The sequence below is a fragment of the Boleophthalmus pectinirostris genome, unplaced genomic scaffold (assembly GCF_026225935.1).
Source record: "Boleophthalmus pectinirostris isolate CB_2022bp ecotype Guang Dong unplaced genomic scaffold, ASM2622593v1 HiC_scaffold_11, whole genome shotgun sequence".
NCBI classification, from domain to species: Eukaryota; Metazoa; Chordata; class Actinopteri; order Gobiiformes; family Gobiidae; genus Boleophthalmus; species Boleophthalmus pectinirostris.
This window is the reverse complement of record NW_026570994.1, coordinates 23,494,570-23,514,399: the sequence shown is the minus strand read 5'-3', so window position 1 is coordinate 23,514,399 and position 19,830 is coordinate 23,494,570. Positions and strand designations below refer to the sequence as shown.

The window sequence follows — 19,830 nt, the reverse complement described above, 5'->3', positions numbered from 1 at the left end:
TACATTTTTCTTGCGCTTTTATTTTCCAAGTCTGTGCCGGATGCGCCGCGCCTCGTCGCTTCCGCCTTGACGCACACGGCAGGAGCGATACCCGATGGACACAAGCGGCCGTTCCCTGCGCTCTCTCGTGTCGGTTTTTCACCCGAATCCGCCGCTGCGCTCCGACCCACTGACCCCGGACCCCCCCCCCCCGACGCCGAGCGGAGTGTGAAGTCCTCCCCGCTGTGAGTACCGTCTCCCCCCGGGGCCGAGCCGCTCCAGCCCCGCGCGGAACTGTGCCCTTGACAACTCCGACGCGAACTGACAGCGCCGAAAAACAAACAAAACACCAAACTTTACTCGTGTTCGGAGCGATTAAACCGTGTGAAAGCGCGGCGTACGTGCGGGTTCGGCGTGCGGGTTTGTGCGTAATGCGCTGGAGCCGTGCGCATTGCTCGAGGACAGGGGTGTAGCCGCGGATCCACATTGTCTGCCTCTGTTTACTCGGTCCAGCCCCGCGGACTTTTTACGCACGGGCCCGGGCCAGGTTCACCCGGGCGCAAAGGGCGAACCGAGGAGGCGTCCGCGCGCACAAACCCGCGTCCGGAACTCGCGTGAAATGTTGCTTTTTGTGCCATTGCTGCGTTACTTTACACGACCAGCGTAACGAGCGCGAGGCGACGCACGGCGAAAACAAAACGCGCGTCCGGTCACGTCCTTCACAATAAAACAATAAAGAGGACTGCGGTAAGACACGAGAGGATTTAAAGATGTACAAAATAAAACGATTCAAACGATTTAAAATGTTGAAATGTGAAATTAAATGTGAAACTAAATGTGAAATGATTCTCTGATGTGTGTTTTCTGATGTGGTTTCGTCGTCTCGCTCGGATCTGGACTTGTGTTTTGTTTTGTTTCGTTCACAAACGTTTAACTCACAAACCAAACTGCAGATTTAGGCCGATCTCCAACTGAAAACTATTCCTCTCTTCCACCTTGTGATGTCATCGTGTGGTGATACAGGGAGAAGTGCTCCACCGTGTTTTTAAACCCCCACACGCCTTCACGACAATCATCTGTTTGATTTCAGACGTGGAGACGCAAATCTGGACTCAACTAAAGAGAAACGGAGCTGAGAAGGTCAAACCAGGACTAAACCAGGACTAAACCAGGTCTAAACCAGGTCTAAACCAGGACTAAACCAGGACTAAACCAGAAGTAAACCAGGACTAAAACAGGTCTAAAACAAGTCTAAACCAGGACTAAACCAGGACTAAACCAGGTCTAAAACAGAACTAAACCAGAAGTAAACCAGGACTGAACCAGGACTAAACCAGGACTAAACCAGGTCTAAAACAGGACTAAACCAGAACTAAACCAGAACTAAACCAGGACTGAACCAGGACTAAACCAGGGACTAAACCAGGACTAAACCAGGTCTAAACCAGGGACTAAACCAGGACTAAACCAGGACTAAACCAGATCTGATCTAAACCAAGTCTAAACCAGATCTAAACCAGGACTAAACCAGGACTAGACCAGTGTTTTTAAACTCCACACTCCTTCACCAGAATCATTTGGATCATTTCAGTTCTGGAGTCGTTGATCTCGACTGAACTAAAGGTTGATGACATCACGAGGTGGAGCAGAGCGTTTGGAGGTTTGCAGATGTTAAACAGACTCAGAATAAAGAGTCACTCAAACAAATGAACGAAACAAACACGACTGCAGCTCCGTGTGTCGAGGAAACATGAAGATCACCACTTAAATCTCAGAGTCCGTTTAGTTTCACGTCGGAGTTTTAAACTGAAATTCTTCTCGTCGCGTCGCGTCTCCAGGACGAAGTCGACTCAGAGAAATATTTACAGTTTTTTGAGTTTAAATGTGACGGCAGATTTGTGAAACTAAACACAAGGAAGAAAAGCAGAGCCTCGTTTTCCTCTGAATCCTGAACAACAACAGAACAGAACCTGTAGAACATCTGGATCTGGATCAGAACAAGTCCAAGACACAGAGACCAGTTCTCAGTGATCAGCCTCAAATTAAAGCTGCACTGTGTCACTTTTCCACTAAACCAGGACAAGAACAGGACTAAACCAGGACTAGACCAGGACTAGACCAGGACTAGGACTGGAACTGAGCCCGGGACCGAGACCGGAATCAGACCAGGACCAGACCAGGGCTGAGACCGGGACCTGGTTTAGTCCTGGTTCAGTCCTGGTTCAGTCCTGGTTTAGTCCAGTTTTAGTCCAGTTTTAGTCCAGGTCAGGTCCAGGTCGGGTCCAGTTTTAGTCCTGGTTCAGGCCTGGTTGGGTCCTGGTCAAGTCCAGGTCGAGTCCAGTTTTAGTCCTTGTTTGGTCCTGGTTTAGTCCTTGTTTGTCCTGGTTTAGGTCCTTGTTTGGTCCTGGTTTAGTCCTGGTTCAGTCCTGGTTTAGTCCAGTTTTAGTCCAGTTTTAGTCCAGTCTGGTCCAGGTCGGGTCCAGTTTTAGTCCTGGTTCAGGCCTGGTTGGGTCCTGGTCAAGTCCTGGTTCAAGTCCAGGTCGAGTCCAGTTTTAGTCCTTGTTTGGTCCTGGTTTAGTCCTGGTTTAGTCCTGGTTTAGTCCTGGTTTAGTCCTGGTTTAGTCCTGGTTTAGTCCTGGTTAGTCCTGGTTTAGTCCAGTTTTAGTCCTGGTTCAGTTCATTATCTGTTTTTTCTATTTTTCATTTAAACACAAAATCAAAAACTGAAAAAATCGAATCTTTATCTGTTTTTTTCATTTTGGTTTTGGAGCCAAATAACCGTTTTCTTAGTTGTTTTTTCCGTCTGTGTTTCTGTTTCTGTTTCTGTTTCTGGTGTTGTTCTCGTTTGCCGTTGTGTCGTTGGGCAGGACACTCTCCCCTCTGTCTGTTTTACATGAGTTTGGGTTTGTGGTTGTGGAGGCGTCGGGCAGAGGAGCAGCCAGGTCTGTGCCGCTCTGCCCCGGGGCGAGCGGAGACGTGGTATTTCAGGTTTGTGTACTGTACTGCAGTACTCGGCCTGCAGTACTCGGCCTGTACTCCCAGGAGATTATCTTGAGTACTTCTTGGATATTTGAAGTATGTGAGAGTCGAGTGAGTCACAGATCAGAGCGTCACACCCACATGTCACTGCGGCTCCTCTGCGGCTCCTCTGCGGCTCCTCTGCGGCTCCTCTGCTGGACCAGACCGGGTTCAGACCGGGACCAGACCGGGTTAGGCCGGGTTCAGACCGGGTTCAGACCGGGACCAGACCGGGTTCAGACCGGGTTCAGACCCACTCAGGTCCTGCTCCAGTCCTGTTTTAGAACTATTCTTTCCTGGTTTAGTCCTTGGATTAGTTCTTGGTTTAGACCCTGGTTCAGTCCTGTTATAGTCCTGGTTTAGACCTGGTTTAGTCCTGGTTTAGTCCTGGTTTAGACCTGGTTTAGACCTGGTTTAGACCCTGTTCTTTCCTGGTTTAGACTTGACGTAGTCCTGGTTTAGTTCTTGATCTACGCCCTGGGTTAGTCCTGGTTCAGTTCTGCTTTAGTCCTGCTCTAATCCTGGTTTAATCCTGGTTTAGTCCCGTCTTTAGTCCTGCCTAAATCTTGCTATAGTTTTGGTTCAATCCCGGTTTAATCCCTGGTTCAGCCCAGGTTTAGTCCCTGATTTAGTCTTTAGTTCAGTTCTGTTTTAGTCCTGTTTTAGTCCTGGTTTAGTCCTGGTTTAGGCCCACTGGGTCCCTATTCTTTCCTGGTTTAGTCCCTGGCTTAGTCTTTGGTTTAGTTTAGTCCTGGTTTAGTCCCACTCAGGTCCTGCTTTAGTCCTGGTTTAGTCCTGGTTCAGTCCTGTTAGTCCTGTTAGTCCTTTGTCCTTTAAGACCTGGTTAGACCTTTTCTGGTTTAGACCTGGTTTTCCTGGTTTAGACCTGGTTTAGTCCTGGTTTAGGTTTAGACCTGGTTTAGTCCTGGTTTAGTCTGGTTTCCAGTCCTGGTTTAGTCCTGGTTTGTCCTGGTTTAGTTTAGTCCTGGTTTAGTCCTGGTTTAGTCCTGGTTCAGTCCTGGTTTAGTCCTGGTTTAGAGTCCTGGTTTAGTCCTGGTTAGTCCTGGTTTAGACCTGGTTTAGTCCTGGTTTAGACCTGGTTTAGACCTGGTTTCAGTCCTGGTTTAGACCTGGTTTAGAGTCCTGGTTTAGTCCTGGTTTAGTTTAGTCCTGGTTTACCTGGTTTAGTCCTGGTTTAGTCCTGGTTTAGTCCTGGTTTCCTGGTTTAGTCCTGGTTTAGACCTGGTTTAGTCCTGGTTTAGTCCTGGTTTAGACCTGGTTTAGTCCTGGTTTAGTCCTGGTTTAGTCCTGGTTTTAGTTTAGTCCTGGTTTAGTTTAGTCCTGGTTTAGTCCTGGTTTAGTCCTGGTTTAGTTTACCTGGTTTAGTCCTGGTTTAGAGTCCTGGTTTAGAGTCCTGGAGTTTAAAGTCCTGGTTTAGTCCTGGTTTAGTAGTCCTGGTTTAGTCCTGGTTTAGACCTGGTTTAGTCCTGGTTTAGTCCTGGTTTAGACCTGGTTTAGTCCTGGTTTAGTCCTGGTTTAGTCCTGTTTAGTCCTGGTTTAGTCCTGGTTTCTGGCTTTTTAGTCCTGCTTTAGTCCCCTGGTTTAGTCCTGCTTTAGTCCTGGTTTAGTTTAGTCCTGGTTTAGTCCCTGGTTTAGACCTGGTTTAGTCCTGGTTTAGTTTAGTCCTGGTTTTAGACCTGGTTTAGTCCTGGTTTAGTCCTGGTTTTTAGTCCTGGTTAGTCCTGCTTTAGACCTGGTTTAGTCCTGGTTTAGTCCTGGTTTAGACCTGGTTCAGTCCTGTCCGTCAGTCTTGTACGAGGCCTCGAGCTGCAGAGTAATCAGCAGAGTAATCAGATTACATAAGAGTTTCTTGAGGATTAGTCGGTTCATTTAAACAGAAAATCCAGTTGAATAAAAATCACAAAAATCTCACAGAAAAACCTCTTAATCACATCATCACGGTCTGGGCCGAGTCCTGGTTCAGTCCTGGTTTAGTCCTGGTTTAGTCCTGGTTTAGACCTGGTTTAGTCCTGGTTTAGTCCTGGTTTAGTCCTGGTTTAGTCCTGGTTTAGTCCTGGTTTAGTCCTGGTTTAGTCCTGGTTTAGTCCTGGTTTAGTCCTGGTTTACAGGAGCCGTTTATTTGTCCTGCAGTGATTTTTCTTTTGTTCCAGATCAGGAGCGAGTCTCATGATCCAAATAAAACTCGAGTCTGTGCCAAAAATACTCAGAAATACTCAAAAATACTCAAACTTTACACAAAAAAAACTTCAAAACTCGACAAATAAACGTGTGAAGTTGTTTAACGTCCGTCTGCTCTCGTTCTTTGTCAGAAATTAGACCCTGACTGAAGTTAAATCGATTTTTCTGTGTCTCTTTTCTTCAGACGAGTGCAGGATTTCAGAATAAGAGCGTGTGTTTGTGTTCCAGGTCCAGTGCTTTTATTGTGAAGGTCCAACATGCCGCTGTTCGGAAAATCCCACAAAAGTCCGAGCGAGATCGTCAAGATCCTGAAGGAAAACCTCAACATCCTGGTCAAGCAGGAGAAGAAGGCCGACAAGGTGAGTCCAGACCGGGTTTAGACCGGGTTTAGACCGGGTTTAGACCGGGTTTAGACCGGGTTTAGACCGGGTTTAGACGAGGTTTAGATGGGGGTATAGACGGGTTTAGACCGGGTTTAGACCGGGTTTAGACCGGGTTTAGACCGGGTTTAGACCGGGGTTTTAGACCGGATTTAGACGAGGTTTAGTCCTGGTTTAGACTCACTCAGGTCCTGCTTTCGTACCGATTTAGACCTATTCTTTCCTGGTTTAGTTCCTGTCTTAGTCCTTGGTTTTAGACCCTGGTTTAGTCCTGGTTCAGTTCTGCTTTTGTGTTATTTAGACTTGTGGTAGTCCTGGTTTAGTCCTGGTTTAGTCCTAGTTTAGTCTCCGCTTTAGTCCTGCTTAAAGATTGTGATAGTTTTGGTTCAGTCCTGGTTCAGTCCCTGGTTTAGTCCTTAGTTCAGTTTAGACCGGGTTTAGACCGGGTTTAGACCGGGTTCAGTCCTGGTTCAGACTTGGCTCAGTCCTGGTTCAGTTCTACAGATTATTTTGAGTGAATGTGAGACTTGACTGGAGTTTGTGATGTTCTCACACGACTTTGTTAAAGTTATCAGCCTCATGAAAGAACAGGACTGGACCAGGTCTGGACCAGGTCTGGACCAGGTCTGGACCAGGTCTGGACCAGGTCTGGACCAGGTCTGGACCAGGTCTGGACCAGGTCTGGACCAGGTCTGGACCAGGTCTGGACCAGCTCTGAACTAGGACTAAACCAGATCTAAACGAGGGACTTGACAAAGACCAAACCAGGAGCAGGACTGTCGTGTGTTGAAATGCCTGGACTTGAACCTCCCCCCCGTCTTTCCCTTGTGTTTCCCATAGGCGTCGGAGGAGGTGTCCAAATGCCTGGTGTCTATGAAGGAGATCTTGTACGGGAGCAACGACAAAGAGCCTCACACTGAGACTGTGGCTCAACTGGCCCAGGAGCTGTACACCAGCGGCCTCCTGCTGAGCCTCGTCGAGCACCTGCAGCTCATCGACTTCGAGGTACAGCAACCAGTACTACCAAAAATACTACTAATACTACTCCTGATACTACAAATACTACAAATACTACAAATACTGCTGTTACTGTGGCAACTGCTACAACAAAACCTCAGCCAGGTCTGGACCAGGATCCAGGTCTGGACCAGGATCCAGGTCTGGACCAGGATCCAGGTCTGGACCAGGATCCAGGTCTGGACCAGGATCCAGGTCAGGACCAGGATCCAGGTCAGGTCTGGTCCTCTGAGCCTCACAGGTTTAACCCCGGGCGATAGTTTGATTATTTGGAGACTCGTTTGGTCTTTTCACACCAAACCTGGTCCCACCGACGTTTATCAAAGTCCAACAATGAAATAATAAAAGTTCCGTCCCGTGAAGCGTTTGGAAGCGTTGGTCTGGAGCTTCTGTCTCATGTGGACGATGGACCTGAGGTTTGGCTTCTGGTGCAGAGTCCAGCAGAACGACACCAGGTCTTTTATGAGCTTCTGGTCTGTTTGATTTAGTGCAGATCTGAGTGAGACTGAAACTTTCACACCAACTAAACTAAAACTAAACTAAAACTAAACTAAACTAAACTAAAAAAACTAAACTAAAAACTAAACTAAAACTAAACTAAAACTAAACTAAAACTAAAACTAAACTAAAACTAAACTAAAACTAAACTAAACTAAAAAAACTAAAAAAAACTAAAACTAAAACTAAAACTAAACTAAACTAAACTAAAACTAAAACTAAGAGCTTCTGGATCCAATAAAACAATTGGGCAACAACTGCTGAACCCAGAGAGGTCTACTGGAGTCCCGGTCTAGGTCTAGTCCCGGTCTAGTCCCTCCCGGTCTAGTCCGGGTTTAGTCTAGTCCGGGTCTAGTCCTGGTTTAGTCCCGGTTAGTCCCGGTCTAGTCCCGGTTCTAGTCCCGGTCTAGTCCTGGTTCTAGTCCCGGTCTAGTCCCGTCTAGTCCCTGGGTCTAGTCCCGGTCTAGTCCCGTTAGTCCCGGTCTAGTCCCGTCTAGTCCCGGTTTAGTAGTCCGTCTAGGTCCCGGTTTAGTCCGGTCTAGTCCCGGTCTAGTCCTGGTTCTAGTCCCGGTCTAGTCCCTAGTGGTCTAGTCCCGTCTAGTCCTGGTCTAGTCCTGGTTTAGTCCCGGTCTAGTCCTGGTCTAGTCCTGGTCTAGTCTAGTCCCTGGTCTAGTCCCTAGTGTCTAGTCCCGGTCTAGTCCTAGTCTTAGTCCTAGTCCTAGTCCTGGTCTAGTCCCGGTCTAGTCCCGTAGTCTAGTCCTTAGTCCCGGTCTTAGTCTGTCTAGTCCTGGTCTAGTCCGGTTTAGTCCTAGTCCCGGTCTAGTCCGGTCTAGTCTGTTTAGTCCGGTCTAGTCCTGGTCTAGTCCTGGTTTAGTCCCGTCTAGTCCCCGTCTAGTCCGTCTAGTCCCGGTCTAGTCCTGGTCTAGCCCGGGTCTAGTCCCTGGTCTAGTCTGGTTTAGTCCTGGTCTAGTCCCGGTCTAGTCCGGTCTAGTCTAGTCCGGTCTAGCCTGGTTAGTCCTGGTCTAGTCCCGGTCTAGTCCGGTCTAGTCCCGGTCTAGTCCGGTCTAGTCCCTGGTCTAGTCCCGGTTTAGTCCTGTTTAGTCCTGGTCTTAGTCCCGGTCTAGTCGGGTCCGGTCTAGTCCTGGTCTAGGGTCTAGTCCTGGTCTAGTCCTGGTGTCTAGTCCGGTCTAGTCCCGGTCTAGTCCCGGTCGGTCTAGTCCGGTCTAGTCCTGGTCCTGGTCTAGTCCTGGTCTAGTCCCGGTCTAGTCCCGGTCTAGTCCTGGTAGTCCCGGTCCTGGTCTAGTCCCGTGTCTGTGTCCAGGGGAAGAAGGACGTGTGTCAGATCTTTAACAACATCCTGAGGCGACAGATCGGAACCCGGAGCCCGACAGTCGAGTACTTCTGCTCCCACAGCCAAGTCCTGTTCATCCTCCTGAGAGGGTAAGAACTCAACCAGGACTCAAACTGGACTCAACCAGGACTCAAACAGGACTCAAACTGGACTGGACCAGGACTCAAACAGGACTCAAACTGGACTCAACCAGGACTCAAACTGGACTCAACCAGGACTCAAACTGGACTCAAACTGGACTCAACCAGGACTCAAACTGGACTCAAACAGGACTCAAACTGGACTCAACCAGGACTCAACCAGGACTCAGGACTCAACTGGACTGGACTCAACTCACTGGACTCAAACTGGACTCAAACCAGGACTCAAAACTGGACTGGACCAGGACTCAAACTGGACTCAAACAGGACTACACCAGGACTCAACAACAGGACTCAACCAGGACTCAAACTGACTGGACTCAACTGGACTCAGGACTCAAACTGGAAGGACTCACTGGACTCAACTCAGGACTACACCAGGACTCAAACTGGACTCAAACTGGACTCAAACTGGACTCAAACTGGACTCAACCAGGACTCAAACTGGACTCAAACTGGACTCAAACTGGACTCAAACTGGACTCAAACTGGACTCAAACTGGACTACACCAGGACTCAACCAGGACTCAACACTGGACTCAAACTGGACTCAAACTGGACTCAAACTGGACTCAAACTGGACTCAACCAGGACTCAACCAGGACTCAAACTGGACTCAACCAGGACTCAACCAGGACTCAAACTGGACTCAAACTGGACTCAAACTGGACTCAAACTGGACTCAACAGGACTCAACTGGACTCAAACTGGACTCAAACTGGACTCAACCAGGACTCAACCAGGACTCAAACAAGACTGGACCAGGACTCAACCAGGACTACACCAGGACTACACCAGGACTCAAACTGGACTCAACCAGGACTCAAACTGGACTCAAACTGGACTCAACCAGGACTCAACCAGGACTCAAACTGGACTCAACCAGGACTCAAACTGGACTCAACCAGGACTCAAACTGGACTCAAACTGGACTCAACCAGGACTCAAACTGGACTCAACCAGGACTACACCAGGACTCAAACTGGACTCAAACAGGACTACACCAGGACTCAACCAGGACTCAACCAGGACTAAACCAGGACTAAACCAGGACTCAAACAGGACTACACCAGGACTCAACAAGAACTCAACCAGGACTCAACCAGGACTCAACCAGGACTCAACCAGGACTCAAACTGGACTCAAACTGGACTCAAACTGGACTCAAACTGGACTCAACCAGGACTCAACCAGGACTCAACAGGACTCAAACTGGACTCAACCACGACTCAACCACGACTCAACCACGACTCAACCACGACTCAACCACGACTCAACCAGGACTCAACCAGGACTACACCAGGACTCAAACCAGGACTCAACAGGACTCAAACAGGACTACACCAGGACTCAAACAGGACTCAACAAACAGGACTCAACCAGGACTCAACCAGGACTCCAACCAGGACTCAGGACTCCAGGACTCAACCAGGACTCAAACAGGACTCAGGACTCAAACAGGACTCAACCAGGACTCAAACAGGACTACACCAGGACTCAAACAGGACTACACCAGGACTCAAACAGGACTACACCAGGACTCAAACAGGACTCAACTAAGACTCAAACAGGACTACACCAGGACTCAACCAGGACTCAACAAGAACTCAACAAGAACTCAACCAGGACTCAACCTGATCTTTCCCTGGTCTCTGTCTGGTCTAAAATCTCTCCTCGGTCTAACTCCGGTCTCTCTTCGGTCTCTCCCCGGTCTTACTCCGGTCTGACCTGGGTTTCTGGTCTTCCTCTGGTCTTCCTCTGGTCTTCCTCTGGTCTTCCTCTGGTCCTCTGGTCTCTGGTCTGGTCTCTGGTCTGGTCTGGTCTTTGGTCTCTGGTCTCTGGTCTCTGGTCTTTGGTCTTTGGTCTTTGGTCTCTGGTCTCTGGTCTCTGGTCTCTGGTCTTGGATCTGGTCTCTGGTCTCTGGTCTCTGGTCTCTGGTCTCTGGTCTGATCTGGTCTCTGGTCTCTGGTCTGTCTGGTCTCTCTGGTCTCTGGTCTCTGGTCTCTGGTCTCTGTCTGATCTGGTCTCTGGTCTCTGGTCTCTGGTCTCTGGTCTCTGGTCTCTGGTCTGGTCTGGTCTCTGGTCTCTGGTCTCTGGTCTGGTCTGGTCTCTGGTCTGGTCTCTGGTCTCTGGTCTCTGGTCTCTGGTCTCTGGTCTTTGGTCTTCTGGTCTGGTCTTTGGTCTCTGGTCTCTGGTCTCTCTTGGTCTCTGGTCTGGTCTTCTGGTCTCTCTGGTCTCTGGTCTCTCTGGTCTCTGGTCTGGTCTCTGGTCTCTGGTCTGGTCTCTGGTCTCTGGTCTCTGGTCTCTGGTCTCTGGTCTCTGGTCTCTGGTCTCTGGTCTGGTCTTTGGTCTCTGGTCTGATCTGGTCTCTGGTCTCTGGTCTCTGGTCTGGTCTCTGGTCTGGTCTCTGGTCTCTGGTCTCTGGTCTCTGGTCTCTGGTCTGGTCTCTGGTCTCTGGTCTGGTCTGGTCTCTGGTCTCTCTGGTCTCTGGTCTCTGGTCTCTGGTCTCTGGTCTCTGGTCTCTGTCTGGTCTGGTCTCTGGTCTGATCTGGTCTCTGGTCTCTGGTCTCTGGTCTCTGGTCTCTGGTCTCTGGTCTCTGGTCTCTGGTCTGGTCTCTGGTCTGGTCTGGTCTCTGGTCTCTGGTCTCTGGTCTCTGGTCTCTGGTCTCTGGGTCTGGTCTGGTCTTTGGTCTCTGGTCTGGTCTCTGGTCTCTGGTCTCTGGTCTTCTGGTCTCTGGTCTCTGGTCTCTGGTCTCTGGTCTCTGGTCTCTGGTCTCTGGTCTCTGGTCTGAGGTCTGGTCTGGTCTTGGTCTCTGGTCTCTGGTCTGTCTGGTCTCTGGTCTCTGGTCTCTGGTCTGTCTGGTCTGGTCTTTGGTCTCTGGTCTGATCTGGTCTCTGGTCTCTGGTCTCTGGGTCTCTGGTCTGGTCTCTGGTCTCTCTCTGGTCTCTGGTCTCTCTGGTCTCTGGTCTGGTCTCTGGTCTCTGGTCTCTGGTCTCTGGTCTGGTCTGGTCTCTGGTCTCTGGTCTCTGGTCTCTGGTCTCTGGTCTCTGGTCTGATCTGGTCTCTGGTCTCTGGTCTGGTCTCTGGTCTCTGGTCTGGTCTGGTCTCTGGTCTCTGGTCTCTGGTCTGGTCTGGTCTCTGGTCTCTGGTCTCTGGTCTCTGGTCTGGTCTCTGGTCTCTGGTCTCTGGTCTGGTCTCTGGTCTCTGGTCTCTCTGGTCTCTGGTCTGATCTGGTCTCTGGTCTCTGTCTCTGGTCTGGTCTCTGGTCTTTCTGGTCTCTGGTCTCTGGTCTGATCTGGTCTCTGGTCTCTGGTCTGGATCTGGTCTCTGGTCTCTGGACTCTGGTCTCCTGCAGGTACGAGACTCCTCAAGTGGCTCTGAACTGTGGGATCATGTTGAGGGAGTGCATCCGTCACGAGGCGTTGGCTAAAATCGTGCTCCACTCGGACGAGTTCCACCGATTCTTCCACTACGTGGAAATGTCCACGTTCGACATCGCCTCAGACGCCTTCGCCACCTTCAAGGTACCGACCCGAAAACCGACTTCAGAACATCTCGCTCCAAACTGTTCCCTCACAAACTCTGCGTGTTCTTTCTGGTTCTTTTAGGATCTACTGACGAGACATAAAGTTCTGGTCTAAACTCAACCAAGGCTAAACCGTGAGTTTTTAAACCAAACAAAACTAAACCAGGACTAAACCAGGTCTAACCAGGACTAAACCAGGTCTTTTCTAAACCAGGACTAAAACTAAACCAGGATCAACTAAACCAGGACTAAACCAGGACTAAACCAGGACTAAACCAGGACTAAACCAGGACTAGGTCTAAACCAGGACTAAACCAGGACTAAACCAGGACTAAACCAGGACTAAACCAGGACTAAACCAGGACTCCACCTCTAAACCAGGACTAAACCAGGACTAAACTAACCAGGTCTAAACCAGGACTAAACCAGGAACAGGACTAAAAAGACTAAACCAGGACTAAACCAGGACTAAACCAGGACTAAACCACTAAACCAGGACTAAACCAGGACTAAACCAGGACTAAACCAGGACTAAACCAGGACTAAACCAGGACTAAACCAGGTAACCAGGACTAAACCAGGACTAACCAGGACTAAACCAGGACTAAACCAGGACTAAACCAGGACTCTAAACCAGGACTAAACCAGGACTAAACCAGGACTGGACTAAACCAGGACTAAACCAGGACTAAACCAGGACTAAACCAGGACTAAAACCAGGACTAAACCAGGACTGAACCAGGACTAAACCAGGACTAAACCAGGACTAAACCAGGACTAAACCAGGACTAAAACCAGGACTAAACCAGGGACTAAACCAGACTAAACCAGGACTAAACCAGGACTAAACTAAACCAGGACTAAACCAGGACTAAACCAGGACTAAACCAGGACTAAACCAGGACTAAACCAGGACTAAACCAGGACTAAACCAGGACTAAACCAGGACTAAACCAGGACTAAACCAGGACTAAACCAGGTCTAAACCAGGACTAAACCAGGACTAAACCAGGGACTAAACCAGGACTAAACCAGGGACTAAACCAGGACTAAACCAGGACTAAACCAGGTCTAAACCAGGACTAAACCAGGACTAAACCAGGTCTAAACCAGGTCTAAACCAGGTCTAAACTCGGGTGTTTCGTTGCAGCTTCTGGGGGAGCTTCTGTTGGACCGACATAACTTCACGGTCATGACTCGTTACATCAGCAAAACAGAAAACCTCAAACTCATGATGAACCTCCTGAGGGACAAAAGCGCCAACATCCAGTTCGAGGCTTTCCACGTCTTCAAGGTCTCTGCTCCACCTCAGCTCCTCCGACCTTCTCCTCTAACCTTTTCATCTCAACTTTTCCTCTGAACTTCTCGTCTGACCTTCTCCTCCAACTTAACCTTCTCCTCAAACCTTCACCTCCAACTTTCTCTTCTAACCTTCTCCTAACTTTCTCCTTGAAACCTTCTCCTCCAACCTTATCAAACTTTCTACTCTAACCTTCACTTCCAACTTTCTCCTCTGACCTTCTCCTCTAACCTTCTACTCTAAACCTTCTCCTCTAATTTTGTCCGTCTTACCTTCTCCTCTGACGTTCTCCTCTAACTTTTTCTTCTAACCTTCTCCTCCAGCCTTCTCCTCTAAACTTCTTCCCAAACGTTCTCCTCTAATGTTCTCCACCAACTTTAACGTTCTCCTCTGACCTTCTCCTCCAACATTCTTATCAAACTTTCTACTGTAACCTTCAGGTGCAACTTTCTCCTCTGACCTTCTCCTCTAATGTTTTCGTCTAACCTTCTTCTCTACTTTTCTCCATTAACTTTCTCGTCTAAACTTTCTCCTCTGATCTTCTCTAACCTTCTCCTCTAAACTTCTCCTCTAAACTTCTTCCAAAACTTTCTCCTCTAAAGTTCTCCTCTGACCTTCTCCTCTCTTCTATTTTTCTAACATCTCTCCGTGTTTTTCCTCCAGGTTTTCGTAGCGAACCCGAACAAGACCCAGCCCATCGTGGACATCCTCCTGAAGAACCAAACCAAACTCATCGACTTCCTGTCCAACTTCCAGAAGGACCGGACGGACGACGAACAGTTCAACGACGAGAAGACCTATTTAATCAAACAGATCCGCGACCTGAAGAAGCCCGCCTCCTAAAGCCGTCGCCGTAGAAACGCGCACACAAACTAAATCAGTCTATTTAAATAAGCAACTTCGGAGACTCTTATTGTGAAGGTTCTCAATCACTGATCACTTCCTGTATTTTATTTTTTCTTCATCCGTCGCATGTTTTTGATTTGCTCAGCTTCAGAGGGCCGGCGCTTAAAAACCAAACGCATCATTTAAACCATTTCAACGAAACGATTTTCAGAACTCTTATTTTGAAAAGGCCCGACCGTCTAATCGTCTTTTATTTTGAAATCTGCACATTTCTAGAATCATGTTTAAAATTATTTGTTTCACTTTTGTCAAGAAAAAACTGAAGAGTCAGATTTTTAATTCTAATAAGAAATAAGTTAATCAAATCTAAACCAGGACTAAACCAGGACTAAACCAGGACTAAACCAGGTCTAAACCAGGACTAAAATCAGGACTAAGACAGGACTAAACCAGGTCTAAACCAGGACTAAATTGGGGACTGAACCAGGACTAAAACAGGACTAAACCAGGACTAAACAGGACTAAACCAGGACTAAAACTAACCAGGTCTAACCAGACTAAACCAGACTAAACCAGGACTAAACAGGACTAAACAGGACTAAACCAGGACTAAACCAGGTCTAAACAGGACTAAACAGGACTAAACCAGGACTAAACCAGGTCTAAACCAGGACTACTAAACCAGGACTAGACTAACCAGACTAACCAGGACTAAACCAGGACTAAACCAGGACTAAACCAGGTCTAAACCAGGACTAAATTGGGGACTGAACCAGGACTAAAACAGGACTGAACCAGAACTAAAACAGGACTGAAACAGGACTAAACCAGGACTAAACCAGGACTAAACCAGGAATAAACCAGGACTAAAACAAGACTGAACCAGGACTAAACCAGGACTGAACCAGGACTAAACCAGGACTAAACCAGGGACTAAATAAAAAAAAAATAATAATAATAATACTAAAACTGTTTAAATTTTCTACTTTGGAATTTCTGGAAATTTCTGCACAAATTTCAGAAATATTCCTGTAGATCTCAAACGTGGATTCAAACTTCTCGTCTGGTTTGAAAAAAATTACATGAAAGATTTAAGTCGTCTTCCTTAAAAATATCCAGCTAACAGTTACAAAAATTTAACATTAATTAACAAAAATTAAAATTTCACAGCATTTTAGGAATTTTAAACTGGTCTGTTTACATTCGGGCCTCCTTACGGTTATGAGTACGAGTCTGTACGAGGCTCCGCCCACACGACAATTCTCCATAAATACACAAAAACACGACACAAAACTGGACAAACTCTGATTGTGTTGTGACAGTGCTCTGAAGGGGCAGCGACTTAGAGCAGAGAGCAACAAGCTGATCTAAATATGAAGCCAAATTCAAATGAAGGATTATTTTACGTGTTTAAATTTCGTTTTTAATCCCTGGTCCTCGTCGCTGGCGGCTGATAGCACTTTCTGTAAAAATTAAGAAAATTTTGCAAATAATTGTGTCTTTTTATTTTTTATTTTCTCATGCTTTTATTTTGAAATGAGTGCTATCCTTTGAGGCTTTTATTGTTGTGAACATCATTTACATATTATTTGCATATTGATTACGGAGATCAAAGAGGTGCCTTTTATTTTTCGAATAATTCATGTTTTTTCTGTATTTTGGGGGAGCTTAATTTGAATCGAAAATGTTTTGATTAAGCAGTGAACCTTAAATAATTTTGGAGATTTTTGTCCATTTTTTAATATTTCTGTACAGTTTTTTTCAAATTTACACTTTTTTTTTTTTTGGAGTTGCCAATTCACTCACGAAGAGAGTTATGCTGAAAAACTAATAATTATAATGTATACTAACACTTTAAATGCCGTTGGACGCGTTTCACCATGTTCCAGTCTGTTTCACGCCACAAACAGCAAAGACGTAGACAAGAAAAGTAAAAGGTTTTTCCAATTATTTCAGAAACTTTCAGAAAACAGTGGTAACGTCATTAAAAATATGAATGAAAAATGGAAATTGCACTGAAAATACTGGTACAAACTGCAAAAATGATACGAAAAAAACTAAAAAATATGGTCACAAAAGAGATAAAATTGAAAATAGTAAGAGTCATGTTTCAAATTGTGTGTTCACATTTTCTGGGAAGATTTAAGAATCCAATTTATAAATTATAATTGAGAAGAAAAAAAAAAGATCTACAACTTCAAATCAAAATTAATAAAACAATTCACATTTTTGACGAAATAATAAGATCTAAAAACTACCAAAAGTTCACAAATTCATACAAATGATTCAAAATTAAATCAAAATAAATAAAACTATTCAGATTTTTGATTCTGATAATTATTGTGTAACTATCATATCTCAAAAAAATAAAGAACGTTTTGAAATTTTAGCTCAAAATTCCAAAGAAAACCGTTTCAATTCCAAACGTGGACTAAAACCCCACACTTTGTTGTAAACATAAAACGTGTAATTATTGTAAATCTTGCTAAACTTAATTAATAATTTCATAATTTTCTCAATTTTCTACTTTTGCCATTAATCTGTTCAAATCGGGATTAGCCGTTAGCAGTTAGCCGTTAGCAGTTAGCGGTTAGCAGTTAGCCGTTAGCTGTTAGCCGTTAGCAGTTAGTCGTTAGCAGTATTTCATGTTAGTGACTCATTCTCACACACAAACATGATTTATTTTTTTTTGGTTTGTTTTTGATTTGCAGCTGATCGAGTCGGTTTAACATCTGTACGAACAAAAACAATAAAATAAAAATATGGGATGCAGCTGGAGTCTGAGGAGTTTATTTCTGATCGTGAAGTTTGTGCTACACTCACACCTGACGAGGGTGAGCAGAATCACAAAATAAAAAAACTGAAACATCCACGTTTTTTTTGTGGTTCGTAATAATAAAATTGTGAAACGGTTTGTAATTAAGAAATATTGTTGCGCAGAGACAATTTATGACCAACGTGAGTCAGGACAGTCACATTTCTTTGTGTTTTGGTCGTTTTTAAGCAGATTTTCTCTATTTTATCAAAACAAATGATGATTTATGCCTCTTTACTGTCTAGTCCTAGTCCTAGTTTAATCCTAATTTAGTCCTAGTTTAGTTCTGGTTTAGTTCTAGTTTAGTCTTCGTTTAGTTCTGGTTTAGTCCTAGTTTAGACCTGGTTTAGTCCTGGATTAATCCTGGTCCAGTCTTGATTTAGTCCTGTTTTGGTCCTGGTTTAGACCTGGTTTAGTCCTAGTTTAGACCCGATTTAAGACCTGGTTTAGACCTGGTTTAATCCTAGTTTAGTCCTAGTTTTGATATGGTATAGACCTGTGTTAGCTCTGGTTTAGTCCTGAATTAGTCCTTGTTTAGTCCTGGTTTAGTCCAAGGTTTTAGTCCTGGTTTAGATCTGGTATAATCCTGGTTTTGTCCTGTCTAGACCCAATTTAAGACCTGGTTTAGACCTGATTTAGTCCCAGTTTAGTCCTGGTTTAATCCTAGTTTAGACTTGGTTTAGTCCTAGTTTAGGTCTGGTTTAGTCCTGGTTCAGTCCTTAGTTTAGACCCCGGTTAATCCTGGTAAAATAAAGATTTACTGGTTTTGTCCTGGTCTAAACCAGGTCTAACCAGGTCTAAACCAGGGTCTAGACCTGGTTTGGTCTCATTGTTTTGTCTAGAATATTCCACATTACGGCATTAAACCTTTCTAATCTTCACAGAAACCAAACCAGACGCAGTTCCAGGTCAGATCTGCGGAGAGGCGACGCCGCTCACAGTCAAACCACCTGTGACTGAATAAATGTAAAGTCGAGCTGTTTAAAGTCACACTGCGGAACATTCCAGAGAGAACAGTGACATCTCCATAGCAACGAGCAGATGATGGACCCTCCACCAAAAAGTTCCACTGTGCAGCTTTAATATAAGACAAGTCCTAATGTTGAATAAATGAATATGTAAAAAAAAAAAAAAAAAACATACCTGAGGGGTGATTTCTGGTCCAGCAGGGGGCGCACTGAGGAGAGAAGCAGGTTAAATCAGGCTCACAACAACAACATCCATCCATCCATCCATTTTCGTCCGCTTATCCGGGGTCGGGTCGTGGGGGCAGCAGCCTAAGCAGGGACTCCCAGACTTCCTTCACCCCAGACACGTCCTCCAGCTCTTCCAGGGGGATCCCGAGACGTTCCCAGGCCAGTCCAGAGACATAGTCCCTCCAGCGTGTCCTGGGTCTTCCCCGGGGCCTCCTCCCGGCGGGACATGCCCGGAACACCTCCCGAGGGAGGCGCCCAGGAGGCATCCAGAACAGATGCCCGAGCCTCAACTGGCTCCTCTCGACGTGGAGGAGCAGCGGCTCTACTCCGAGCTCCTCCCGTGTGACTGAGCTCCTCACTCTGTCTCTAAGGGAGACGCCCAGCCACCCTGCGGAGGAAACTCATTTCGAGCGCTTGTATCCGCGATCTCGTCCTTTCGGTCACTACCCAGAGCTCATGACCATAGGTGAGAGTAGGAACGAAGACTGACCGGTAAATCGAGAGCTTCGCCTTTCGACTCAGCTCCTCTTCACCACAACGGTCCGATACAGCGACCGCATCACTGCCGACGCTGCACCGATCCGCCTGTCAATCTCACGTTCCGTCCTCCCCTCACTCGTGAACAAGACCCCGAGATACTTGAACTCCTCCACTTGAGGCAAAGATTCCCCACCCACCTGGAGAGGGCAAGCCACCTTTTTCCGGTTGAGAACCATGGCCTCGGATTTGGAGGAGCTGATCTTCATCCCAGCCGCTTCACACTCGGCTGCAAACTGCCCCAGTGCTGTAGGTCCTGGTTCGATGAAGCCAACAAACAACATCGTCTGCAAACAGCAGAGATGAAATCCTGTGGTCCCCAAACCGGACCCCCTCCGGCCCCTGACTGCACCTAGAAATTCTGTCCATAAATACAATGAACAGAACCGGTGACAGGTGCAGCCCTGGCGGAGTCCAACATGCACCGGGAACAGGTCTGACTTACTGCCGGTAATGAAGACAGCTCCTGCTCCGGTCATACAGGGACCGGACAGCCCTTAGCAAAGGGCCCCGGACCCCAGACTCCCAGAGCACCCCCCACAGGACACCATGAGGGACACGGTCGAATGCCTTCTCCAAGTCCACAAAGCACATGTGGACTGGTTGGGCAAACTCCCATGAACCTCAACCACCGATGGAGAGTGTAGAGCTGGTCCAGTGTTCCACGGACAGGACCAAAACCACACTGCTCCTCCTGGATCCGAGGTTCGACTATCGGCCGGATTCTCCTCTCCAGTCCCTGGCATAGACCTTACCGGGAAGGCTGAGGAGTGTGATCCCCCTATAGTTGGAACACACCCTCCGGTCCCCCTTCTTATACAGAGGGACCACCACCCCGGTTTGCCAGTCCAGAGGCACTGTCCCCGACCGCCACGCGATGTTGAAGAGGCGTATCAGCCAAGACCCACAACATCCAGAGACTTCAGGTACTCAGGACGGATCTCATCCAACCCCGGAGCCTTGCCACCAAGGAGTTTGCCAACCACCTCAGTGACTTCAGCCAGGGTGATGGATGAGTCCACCTCTG

At 47.0% G+C, this 19,830-nt stretch overlaps 1 protein-coding gene across 1 annotated transcript; it reads left to right on the top strand.

Annotated features, from left to right (window-relative positions):
* The first annotated feature begins 60 nt into the window (after positions 1-60).
* cab39l (calcium binding protein 39-like) lies at positions 61-17,027 on the top strand. Its single transcript, XM_055163039.1, is given in 9 exon segments — positions 61-224; positions 5,425-5,555; positions 6,417-6,581; positions 8,413-8,531; positions 11,939-12,107; positions 12,192-12,247; positions 13,190-13,403; positions 14,073-14,663; positions 14,998-17,027. Coding segments are annotated over 7 exon segments (1,005 nt in total). The 5' UTR covers positions 61-224; positions 5,425-5,453; the 3' UTR covers positions 14,253-14,663; positions 14,998-17,027.
* The last annotated feature ends 2,803 nt before the right edge of the window (positions 17,028-19,830 follow it).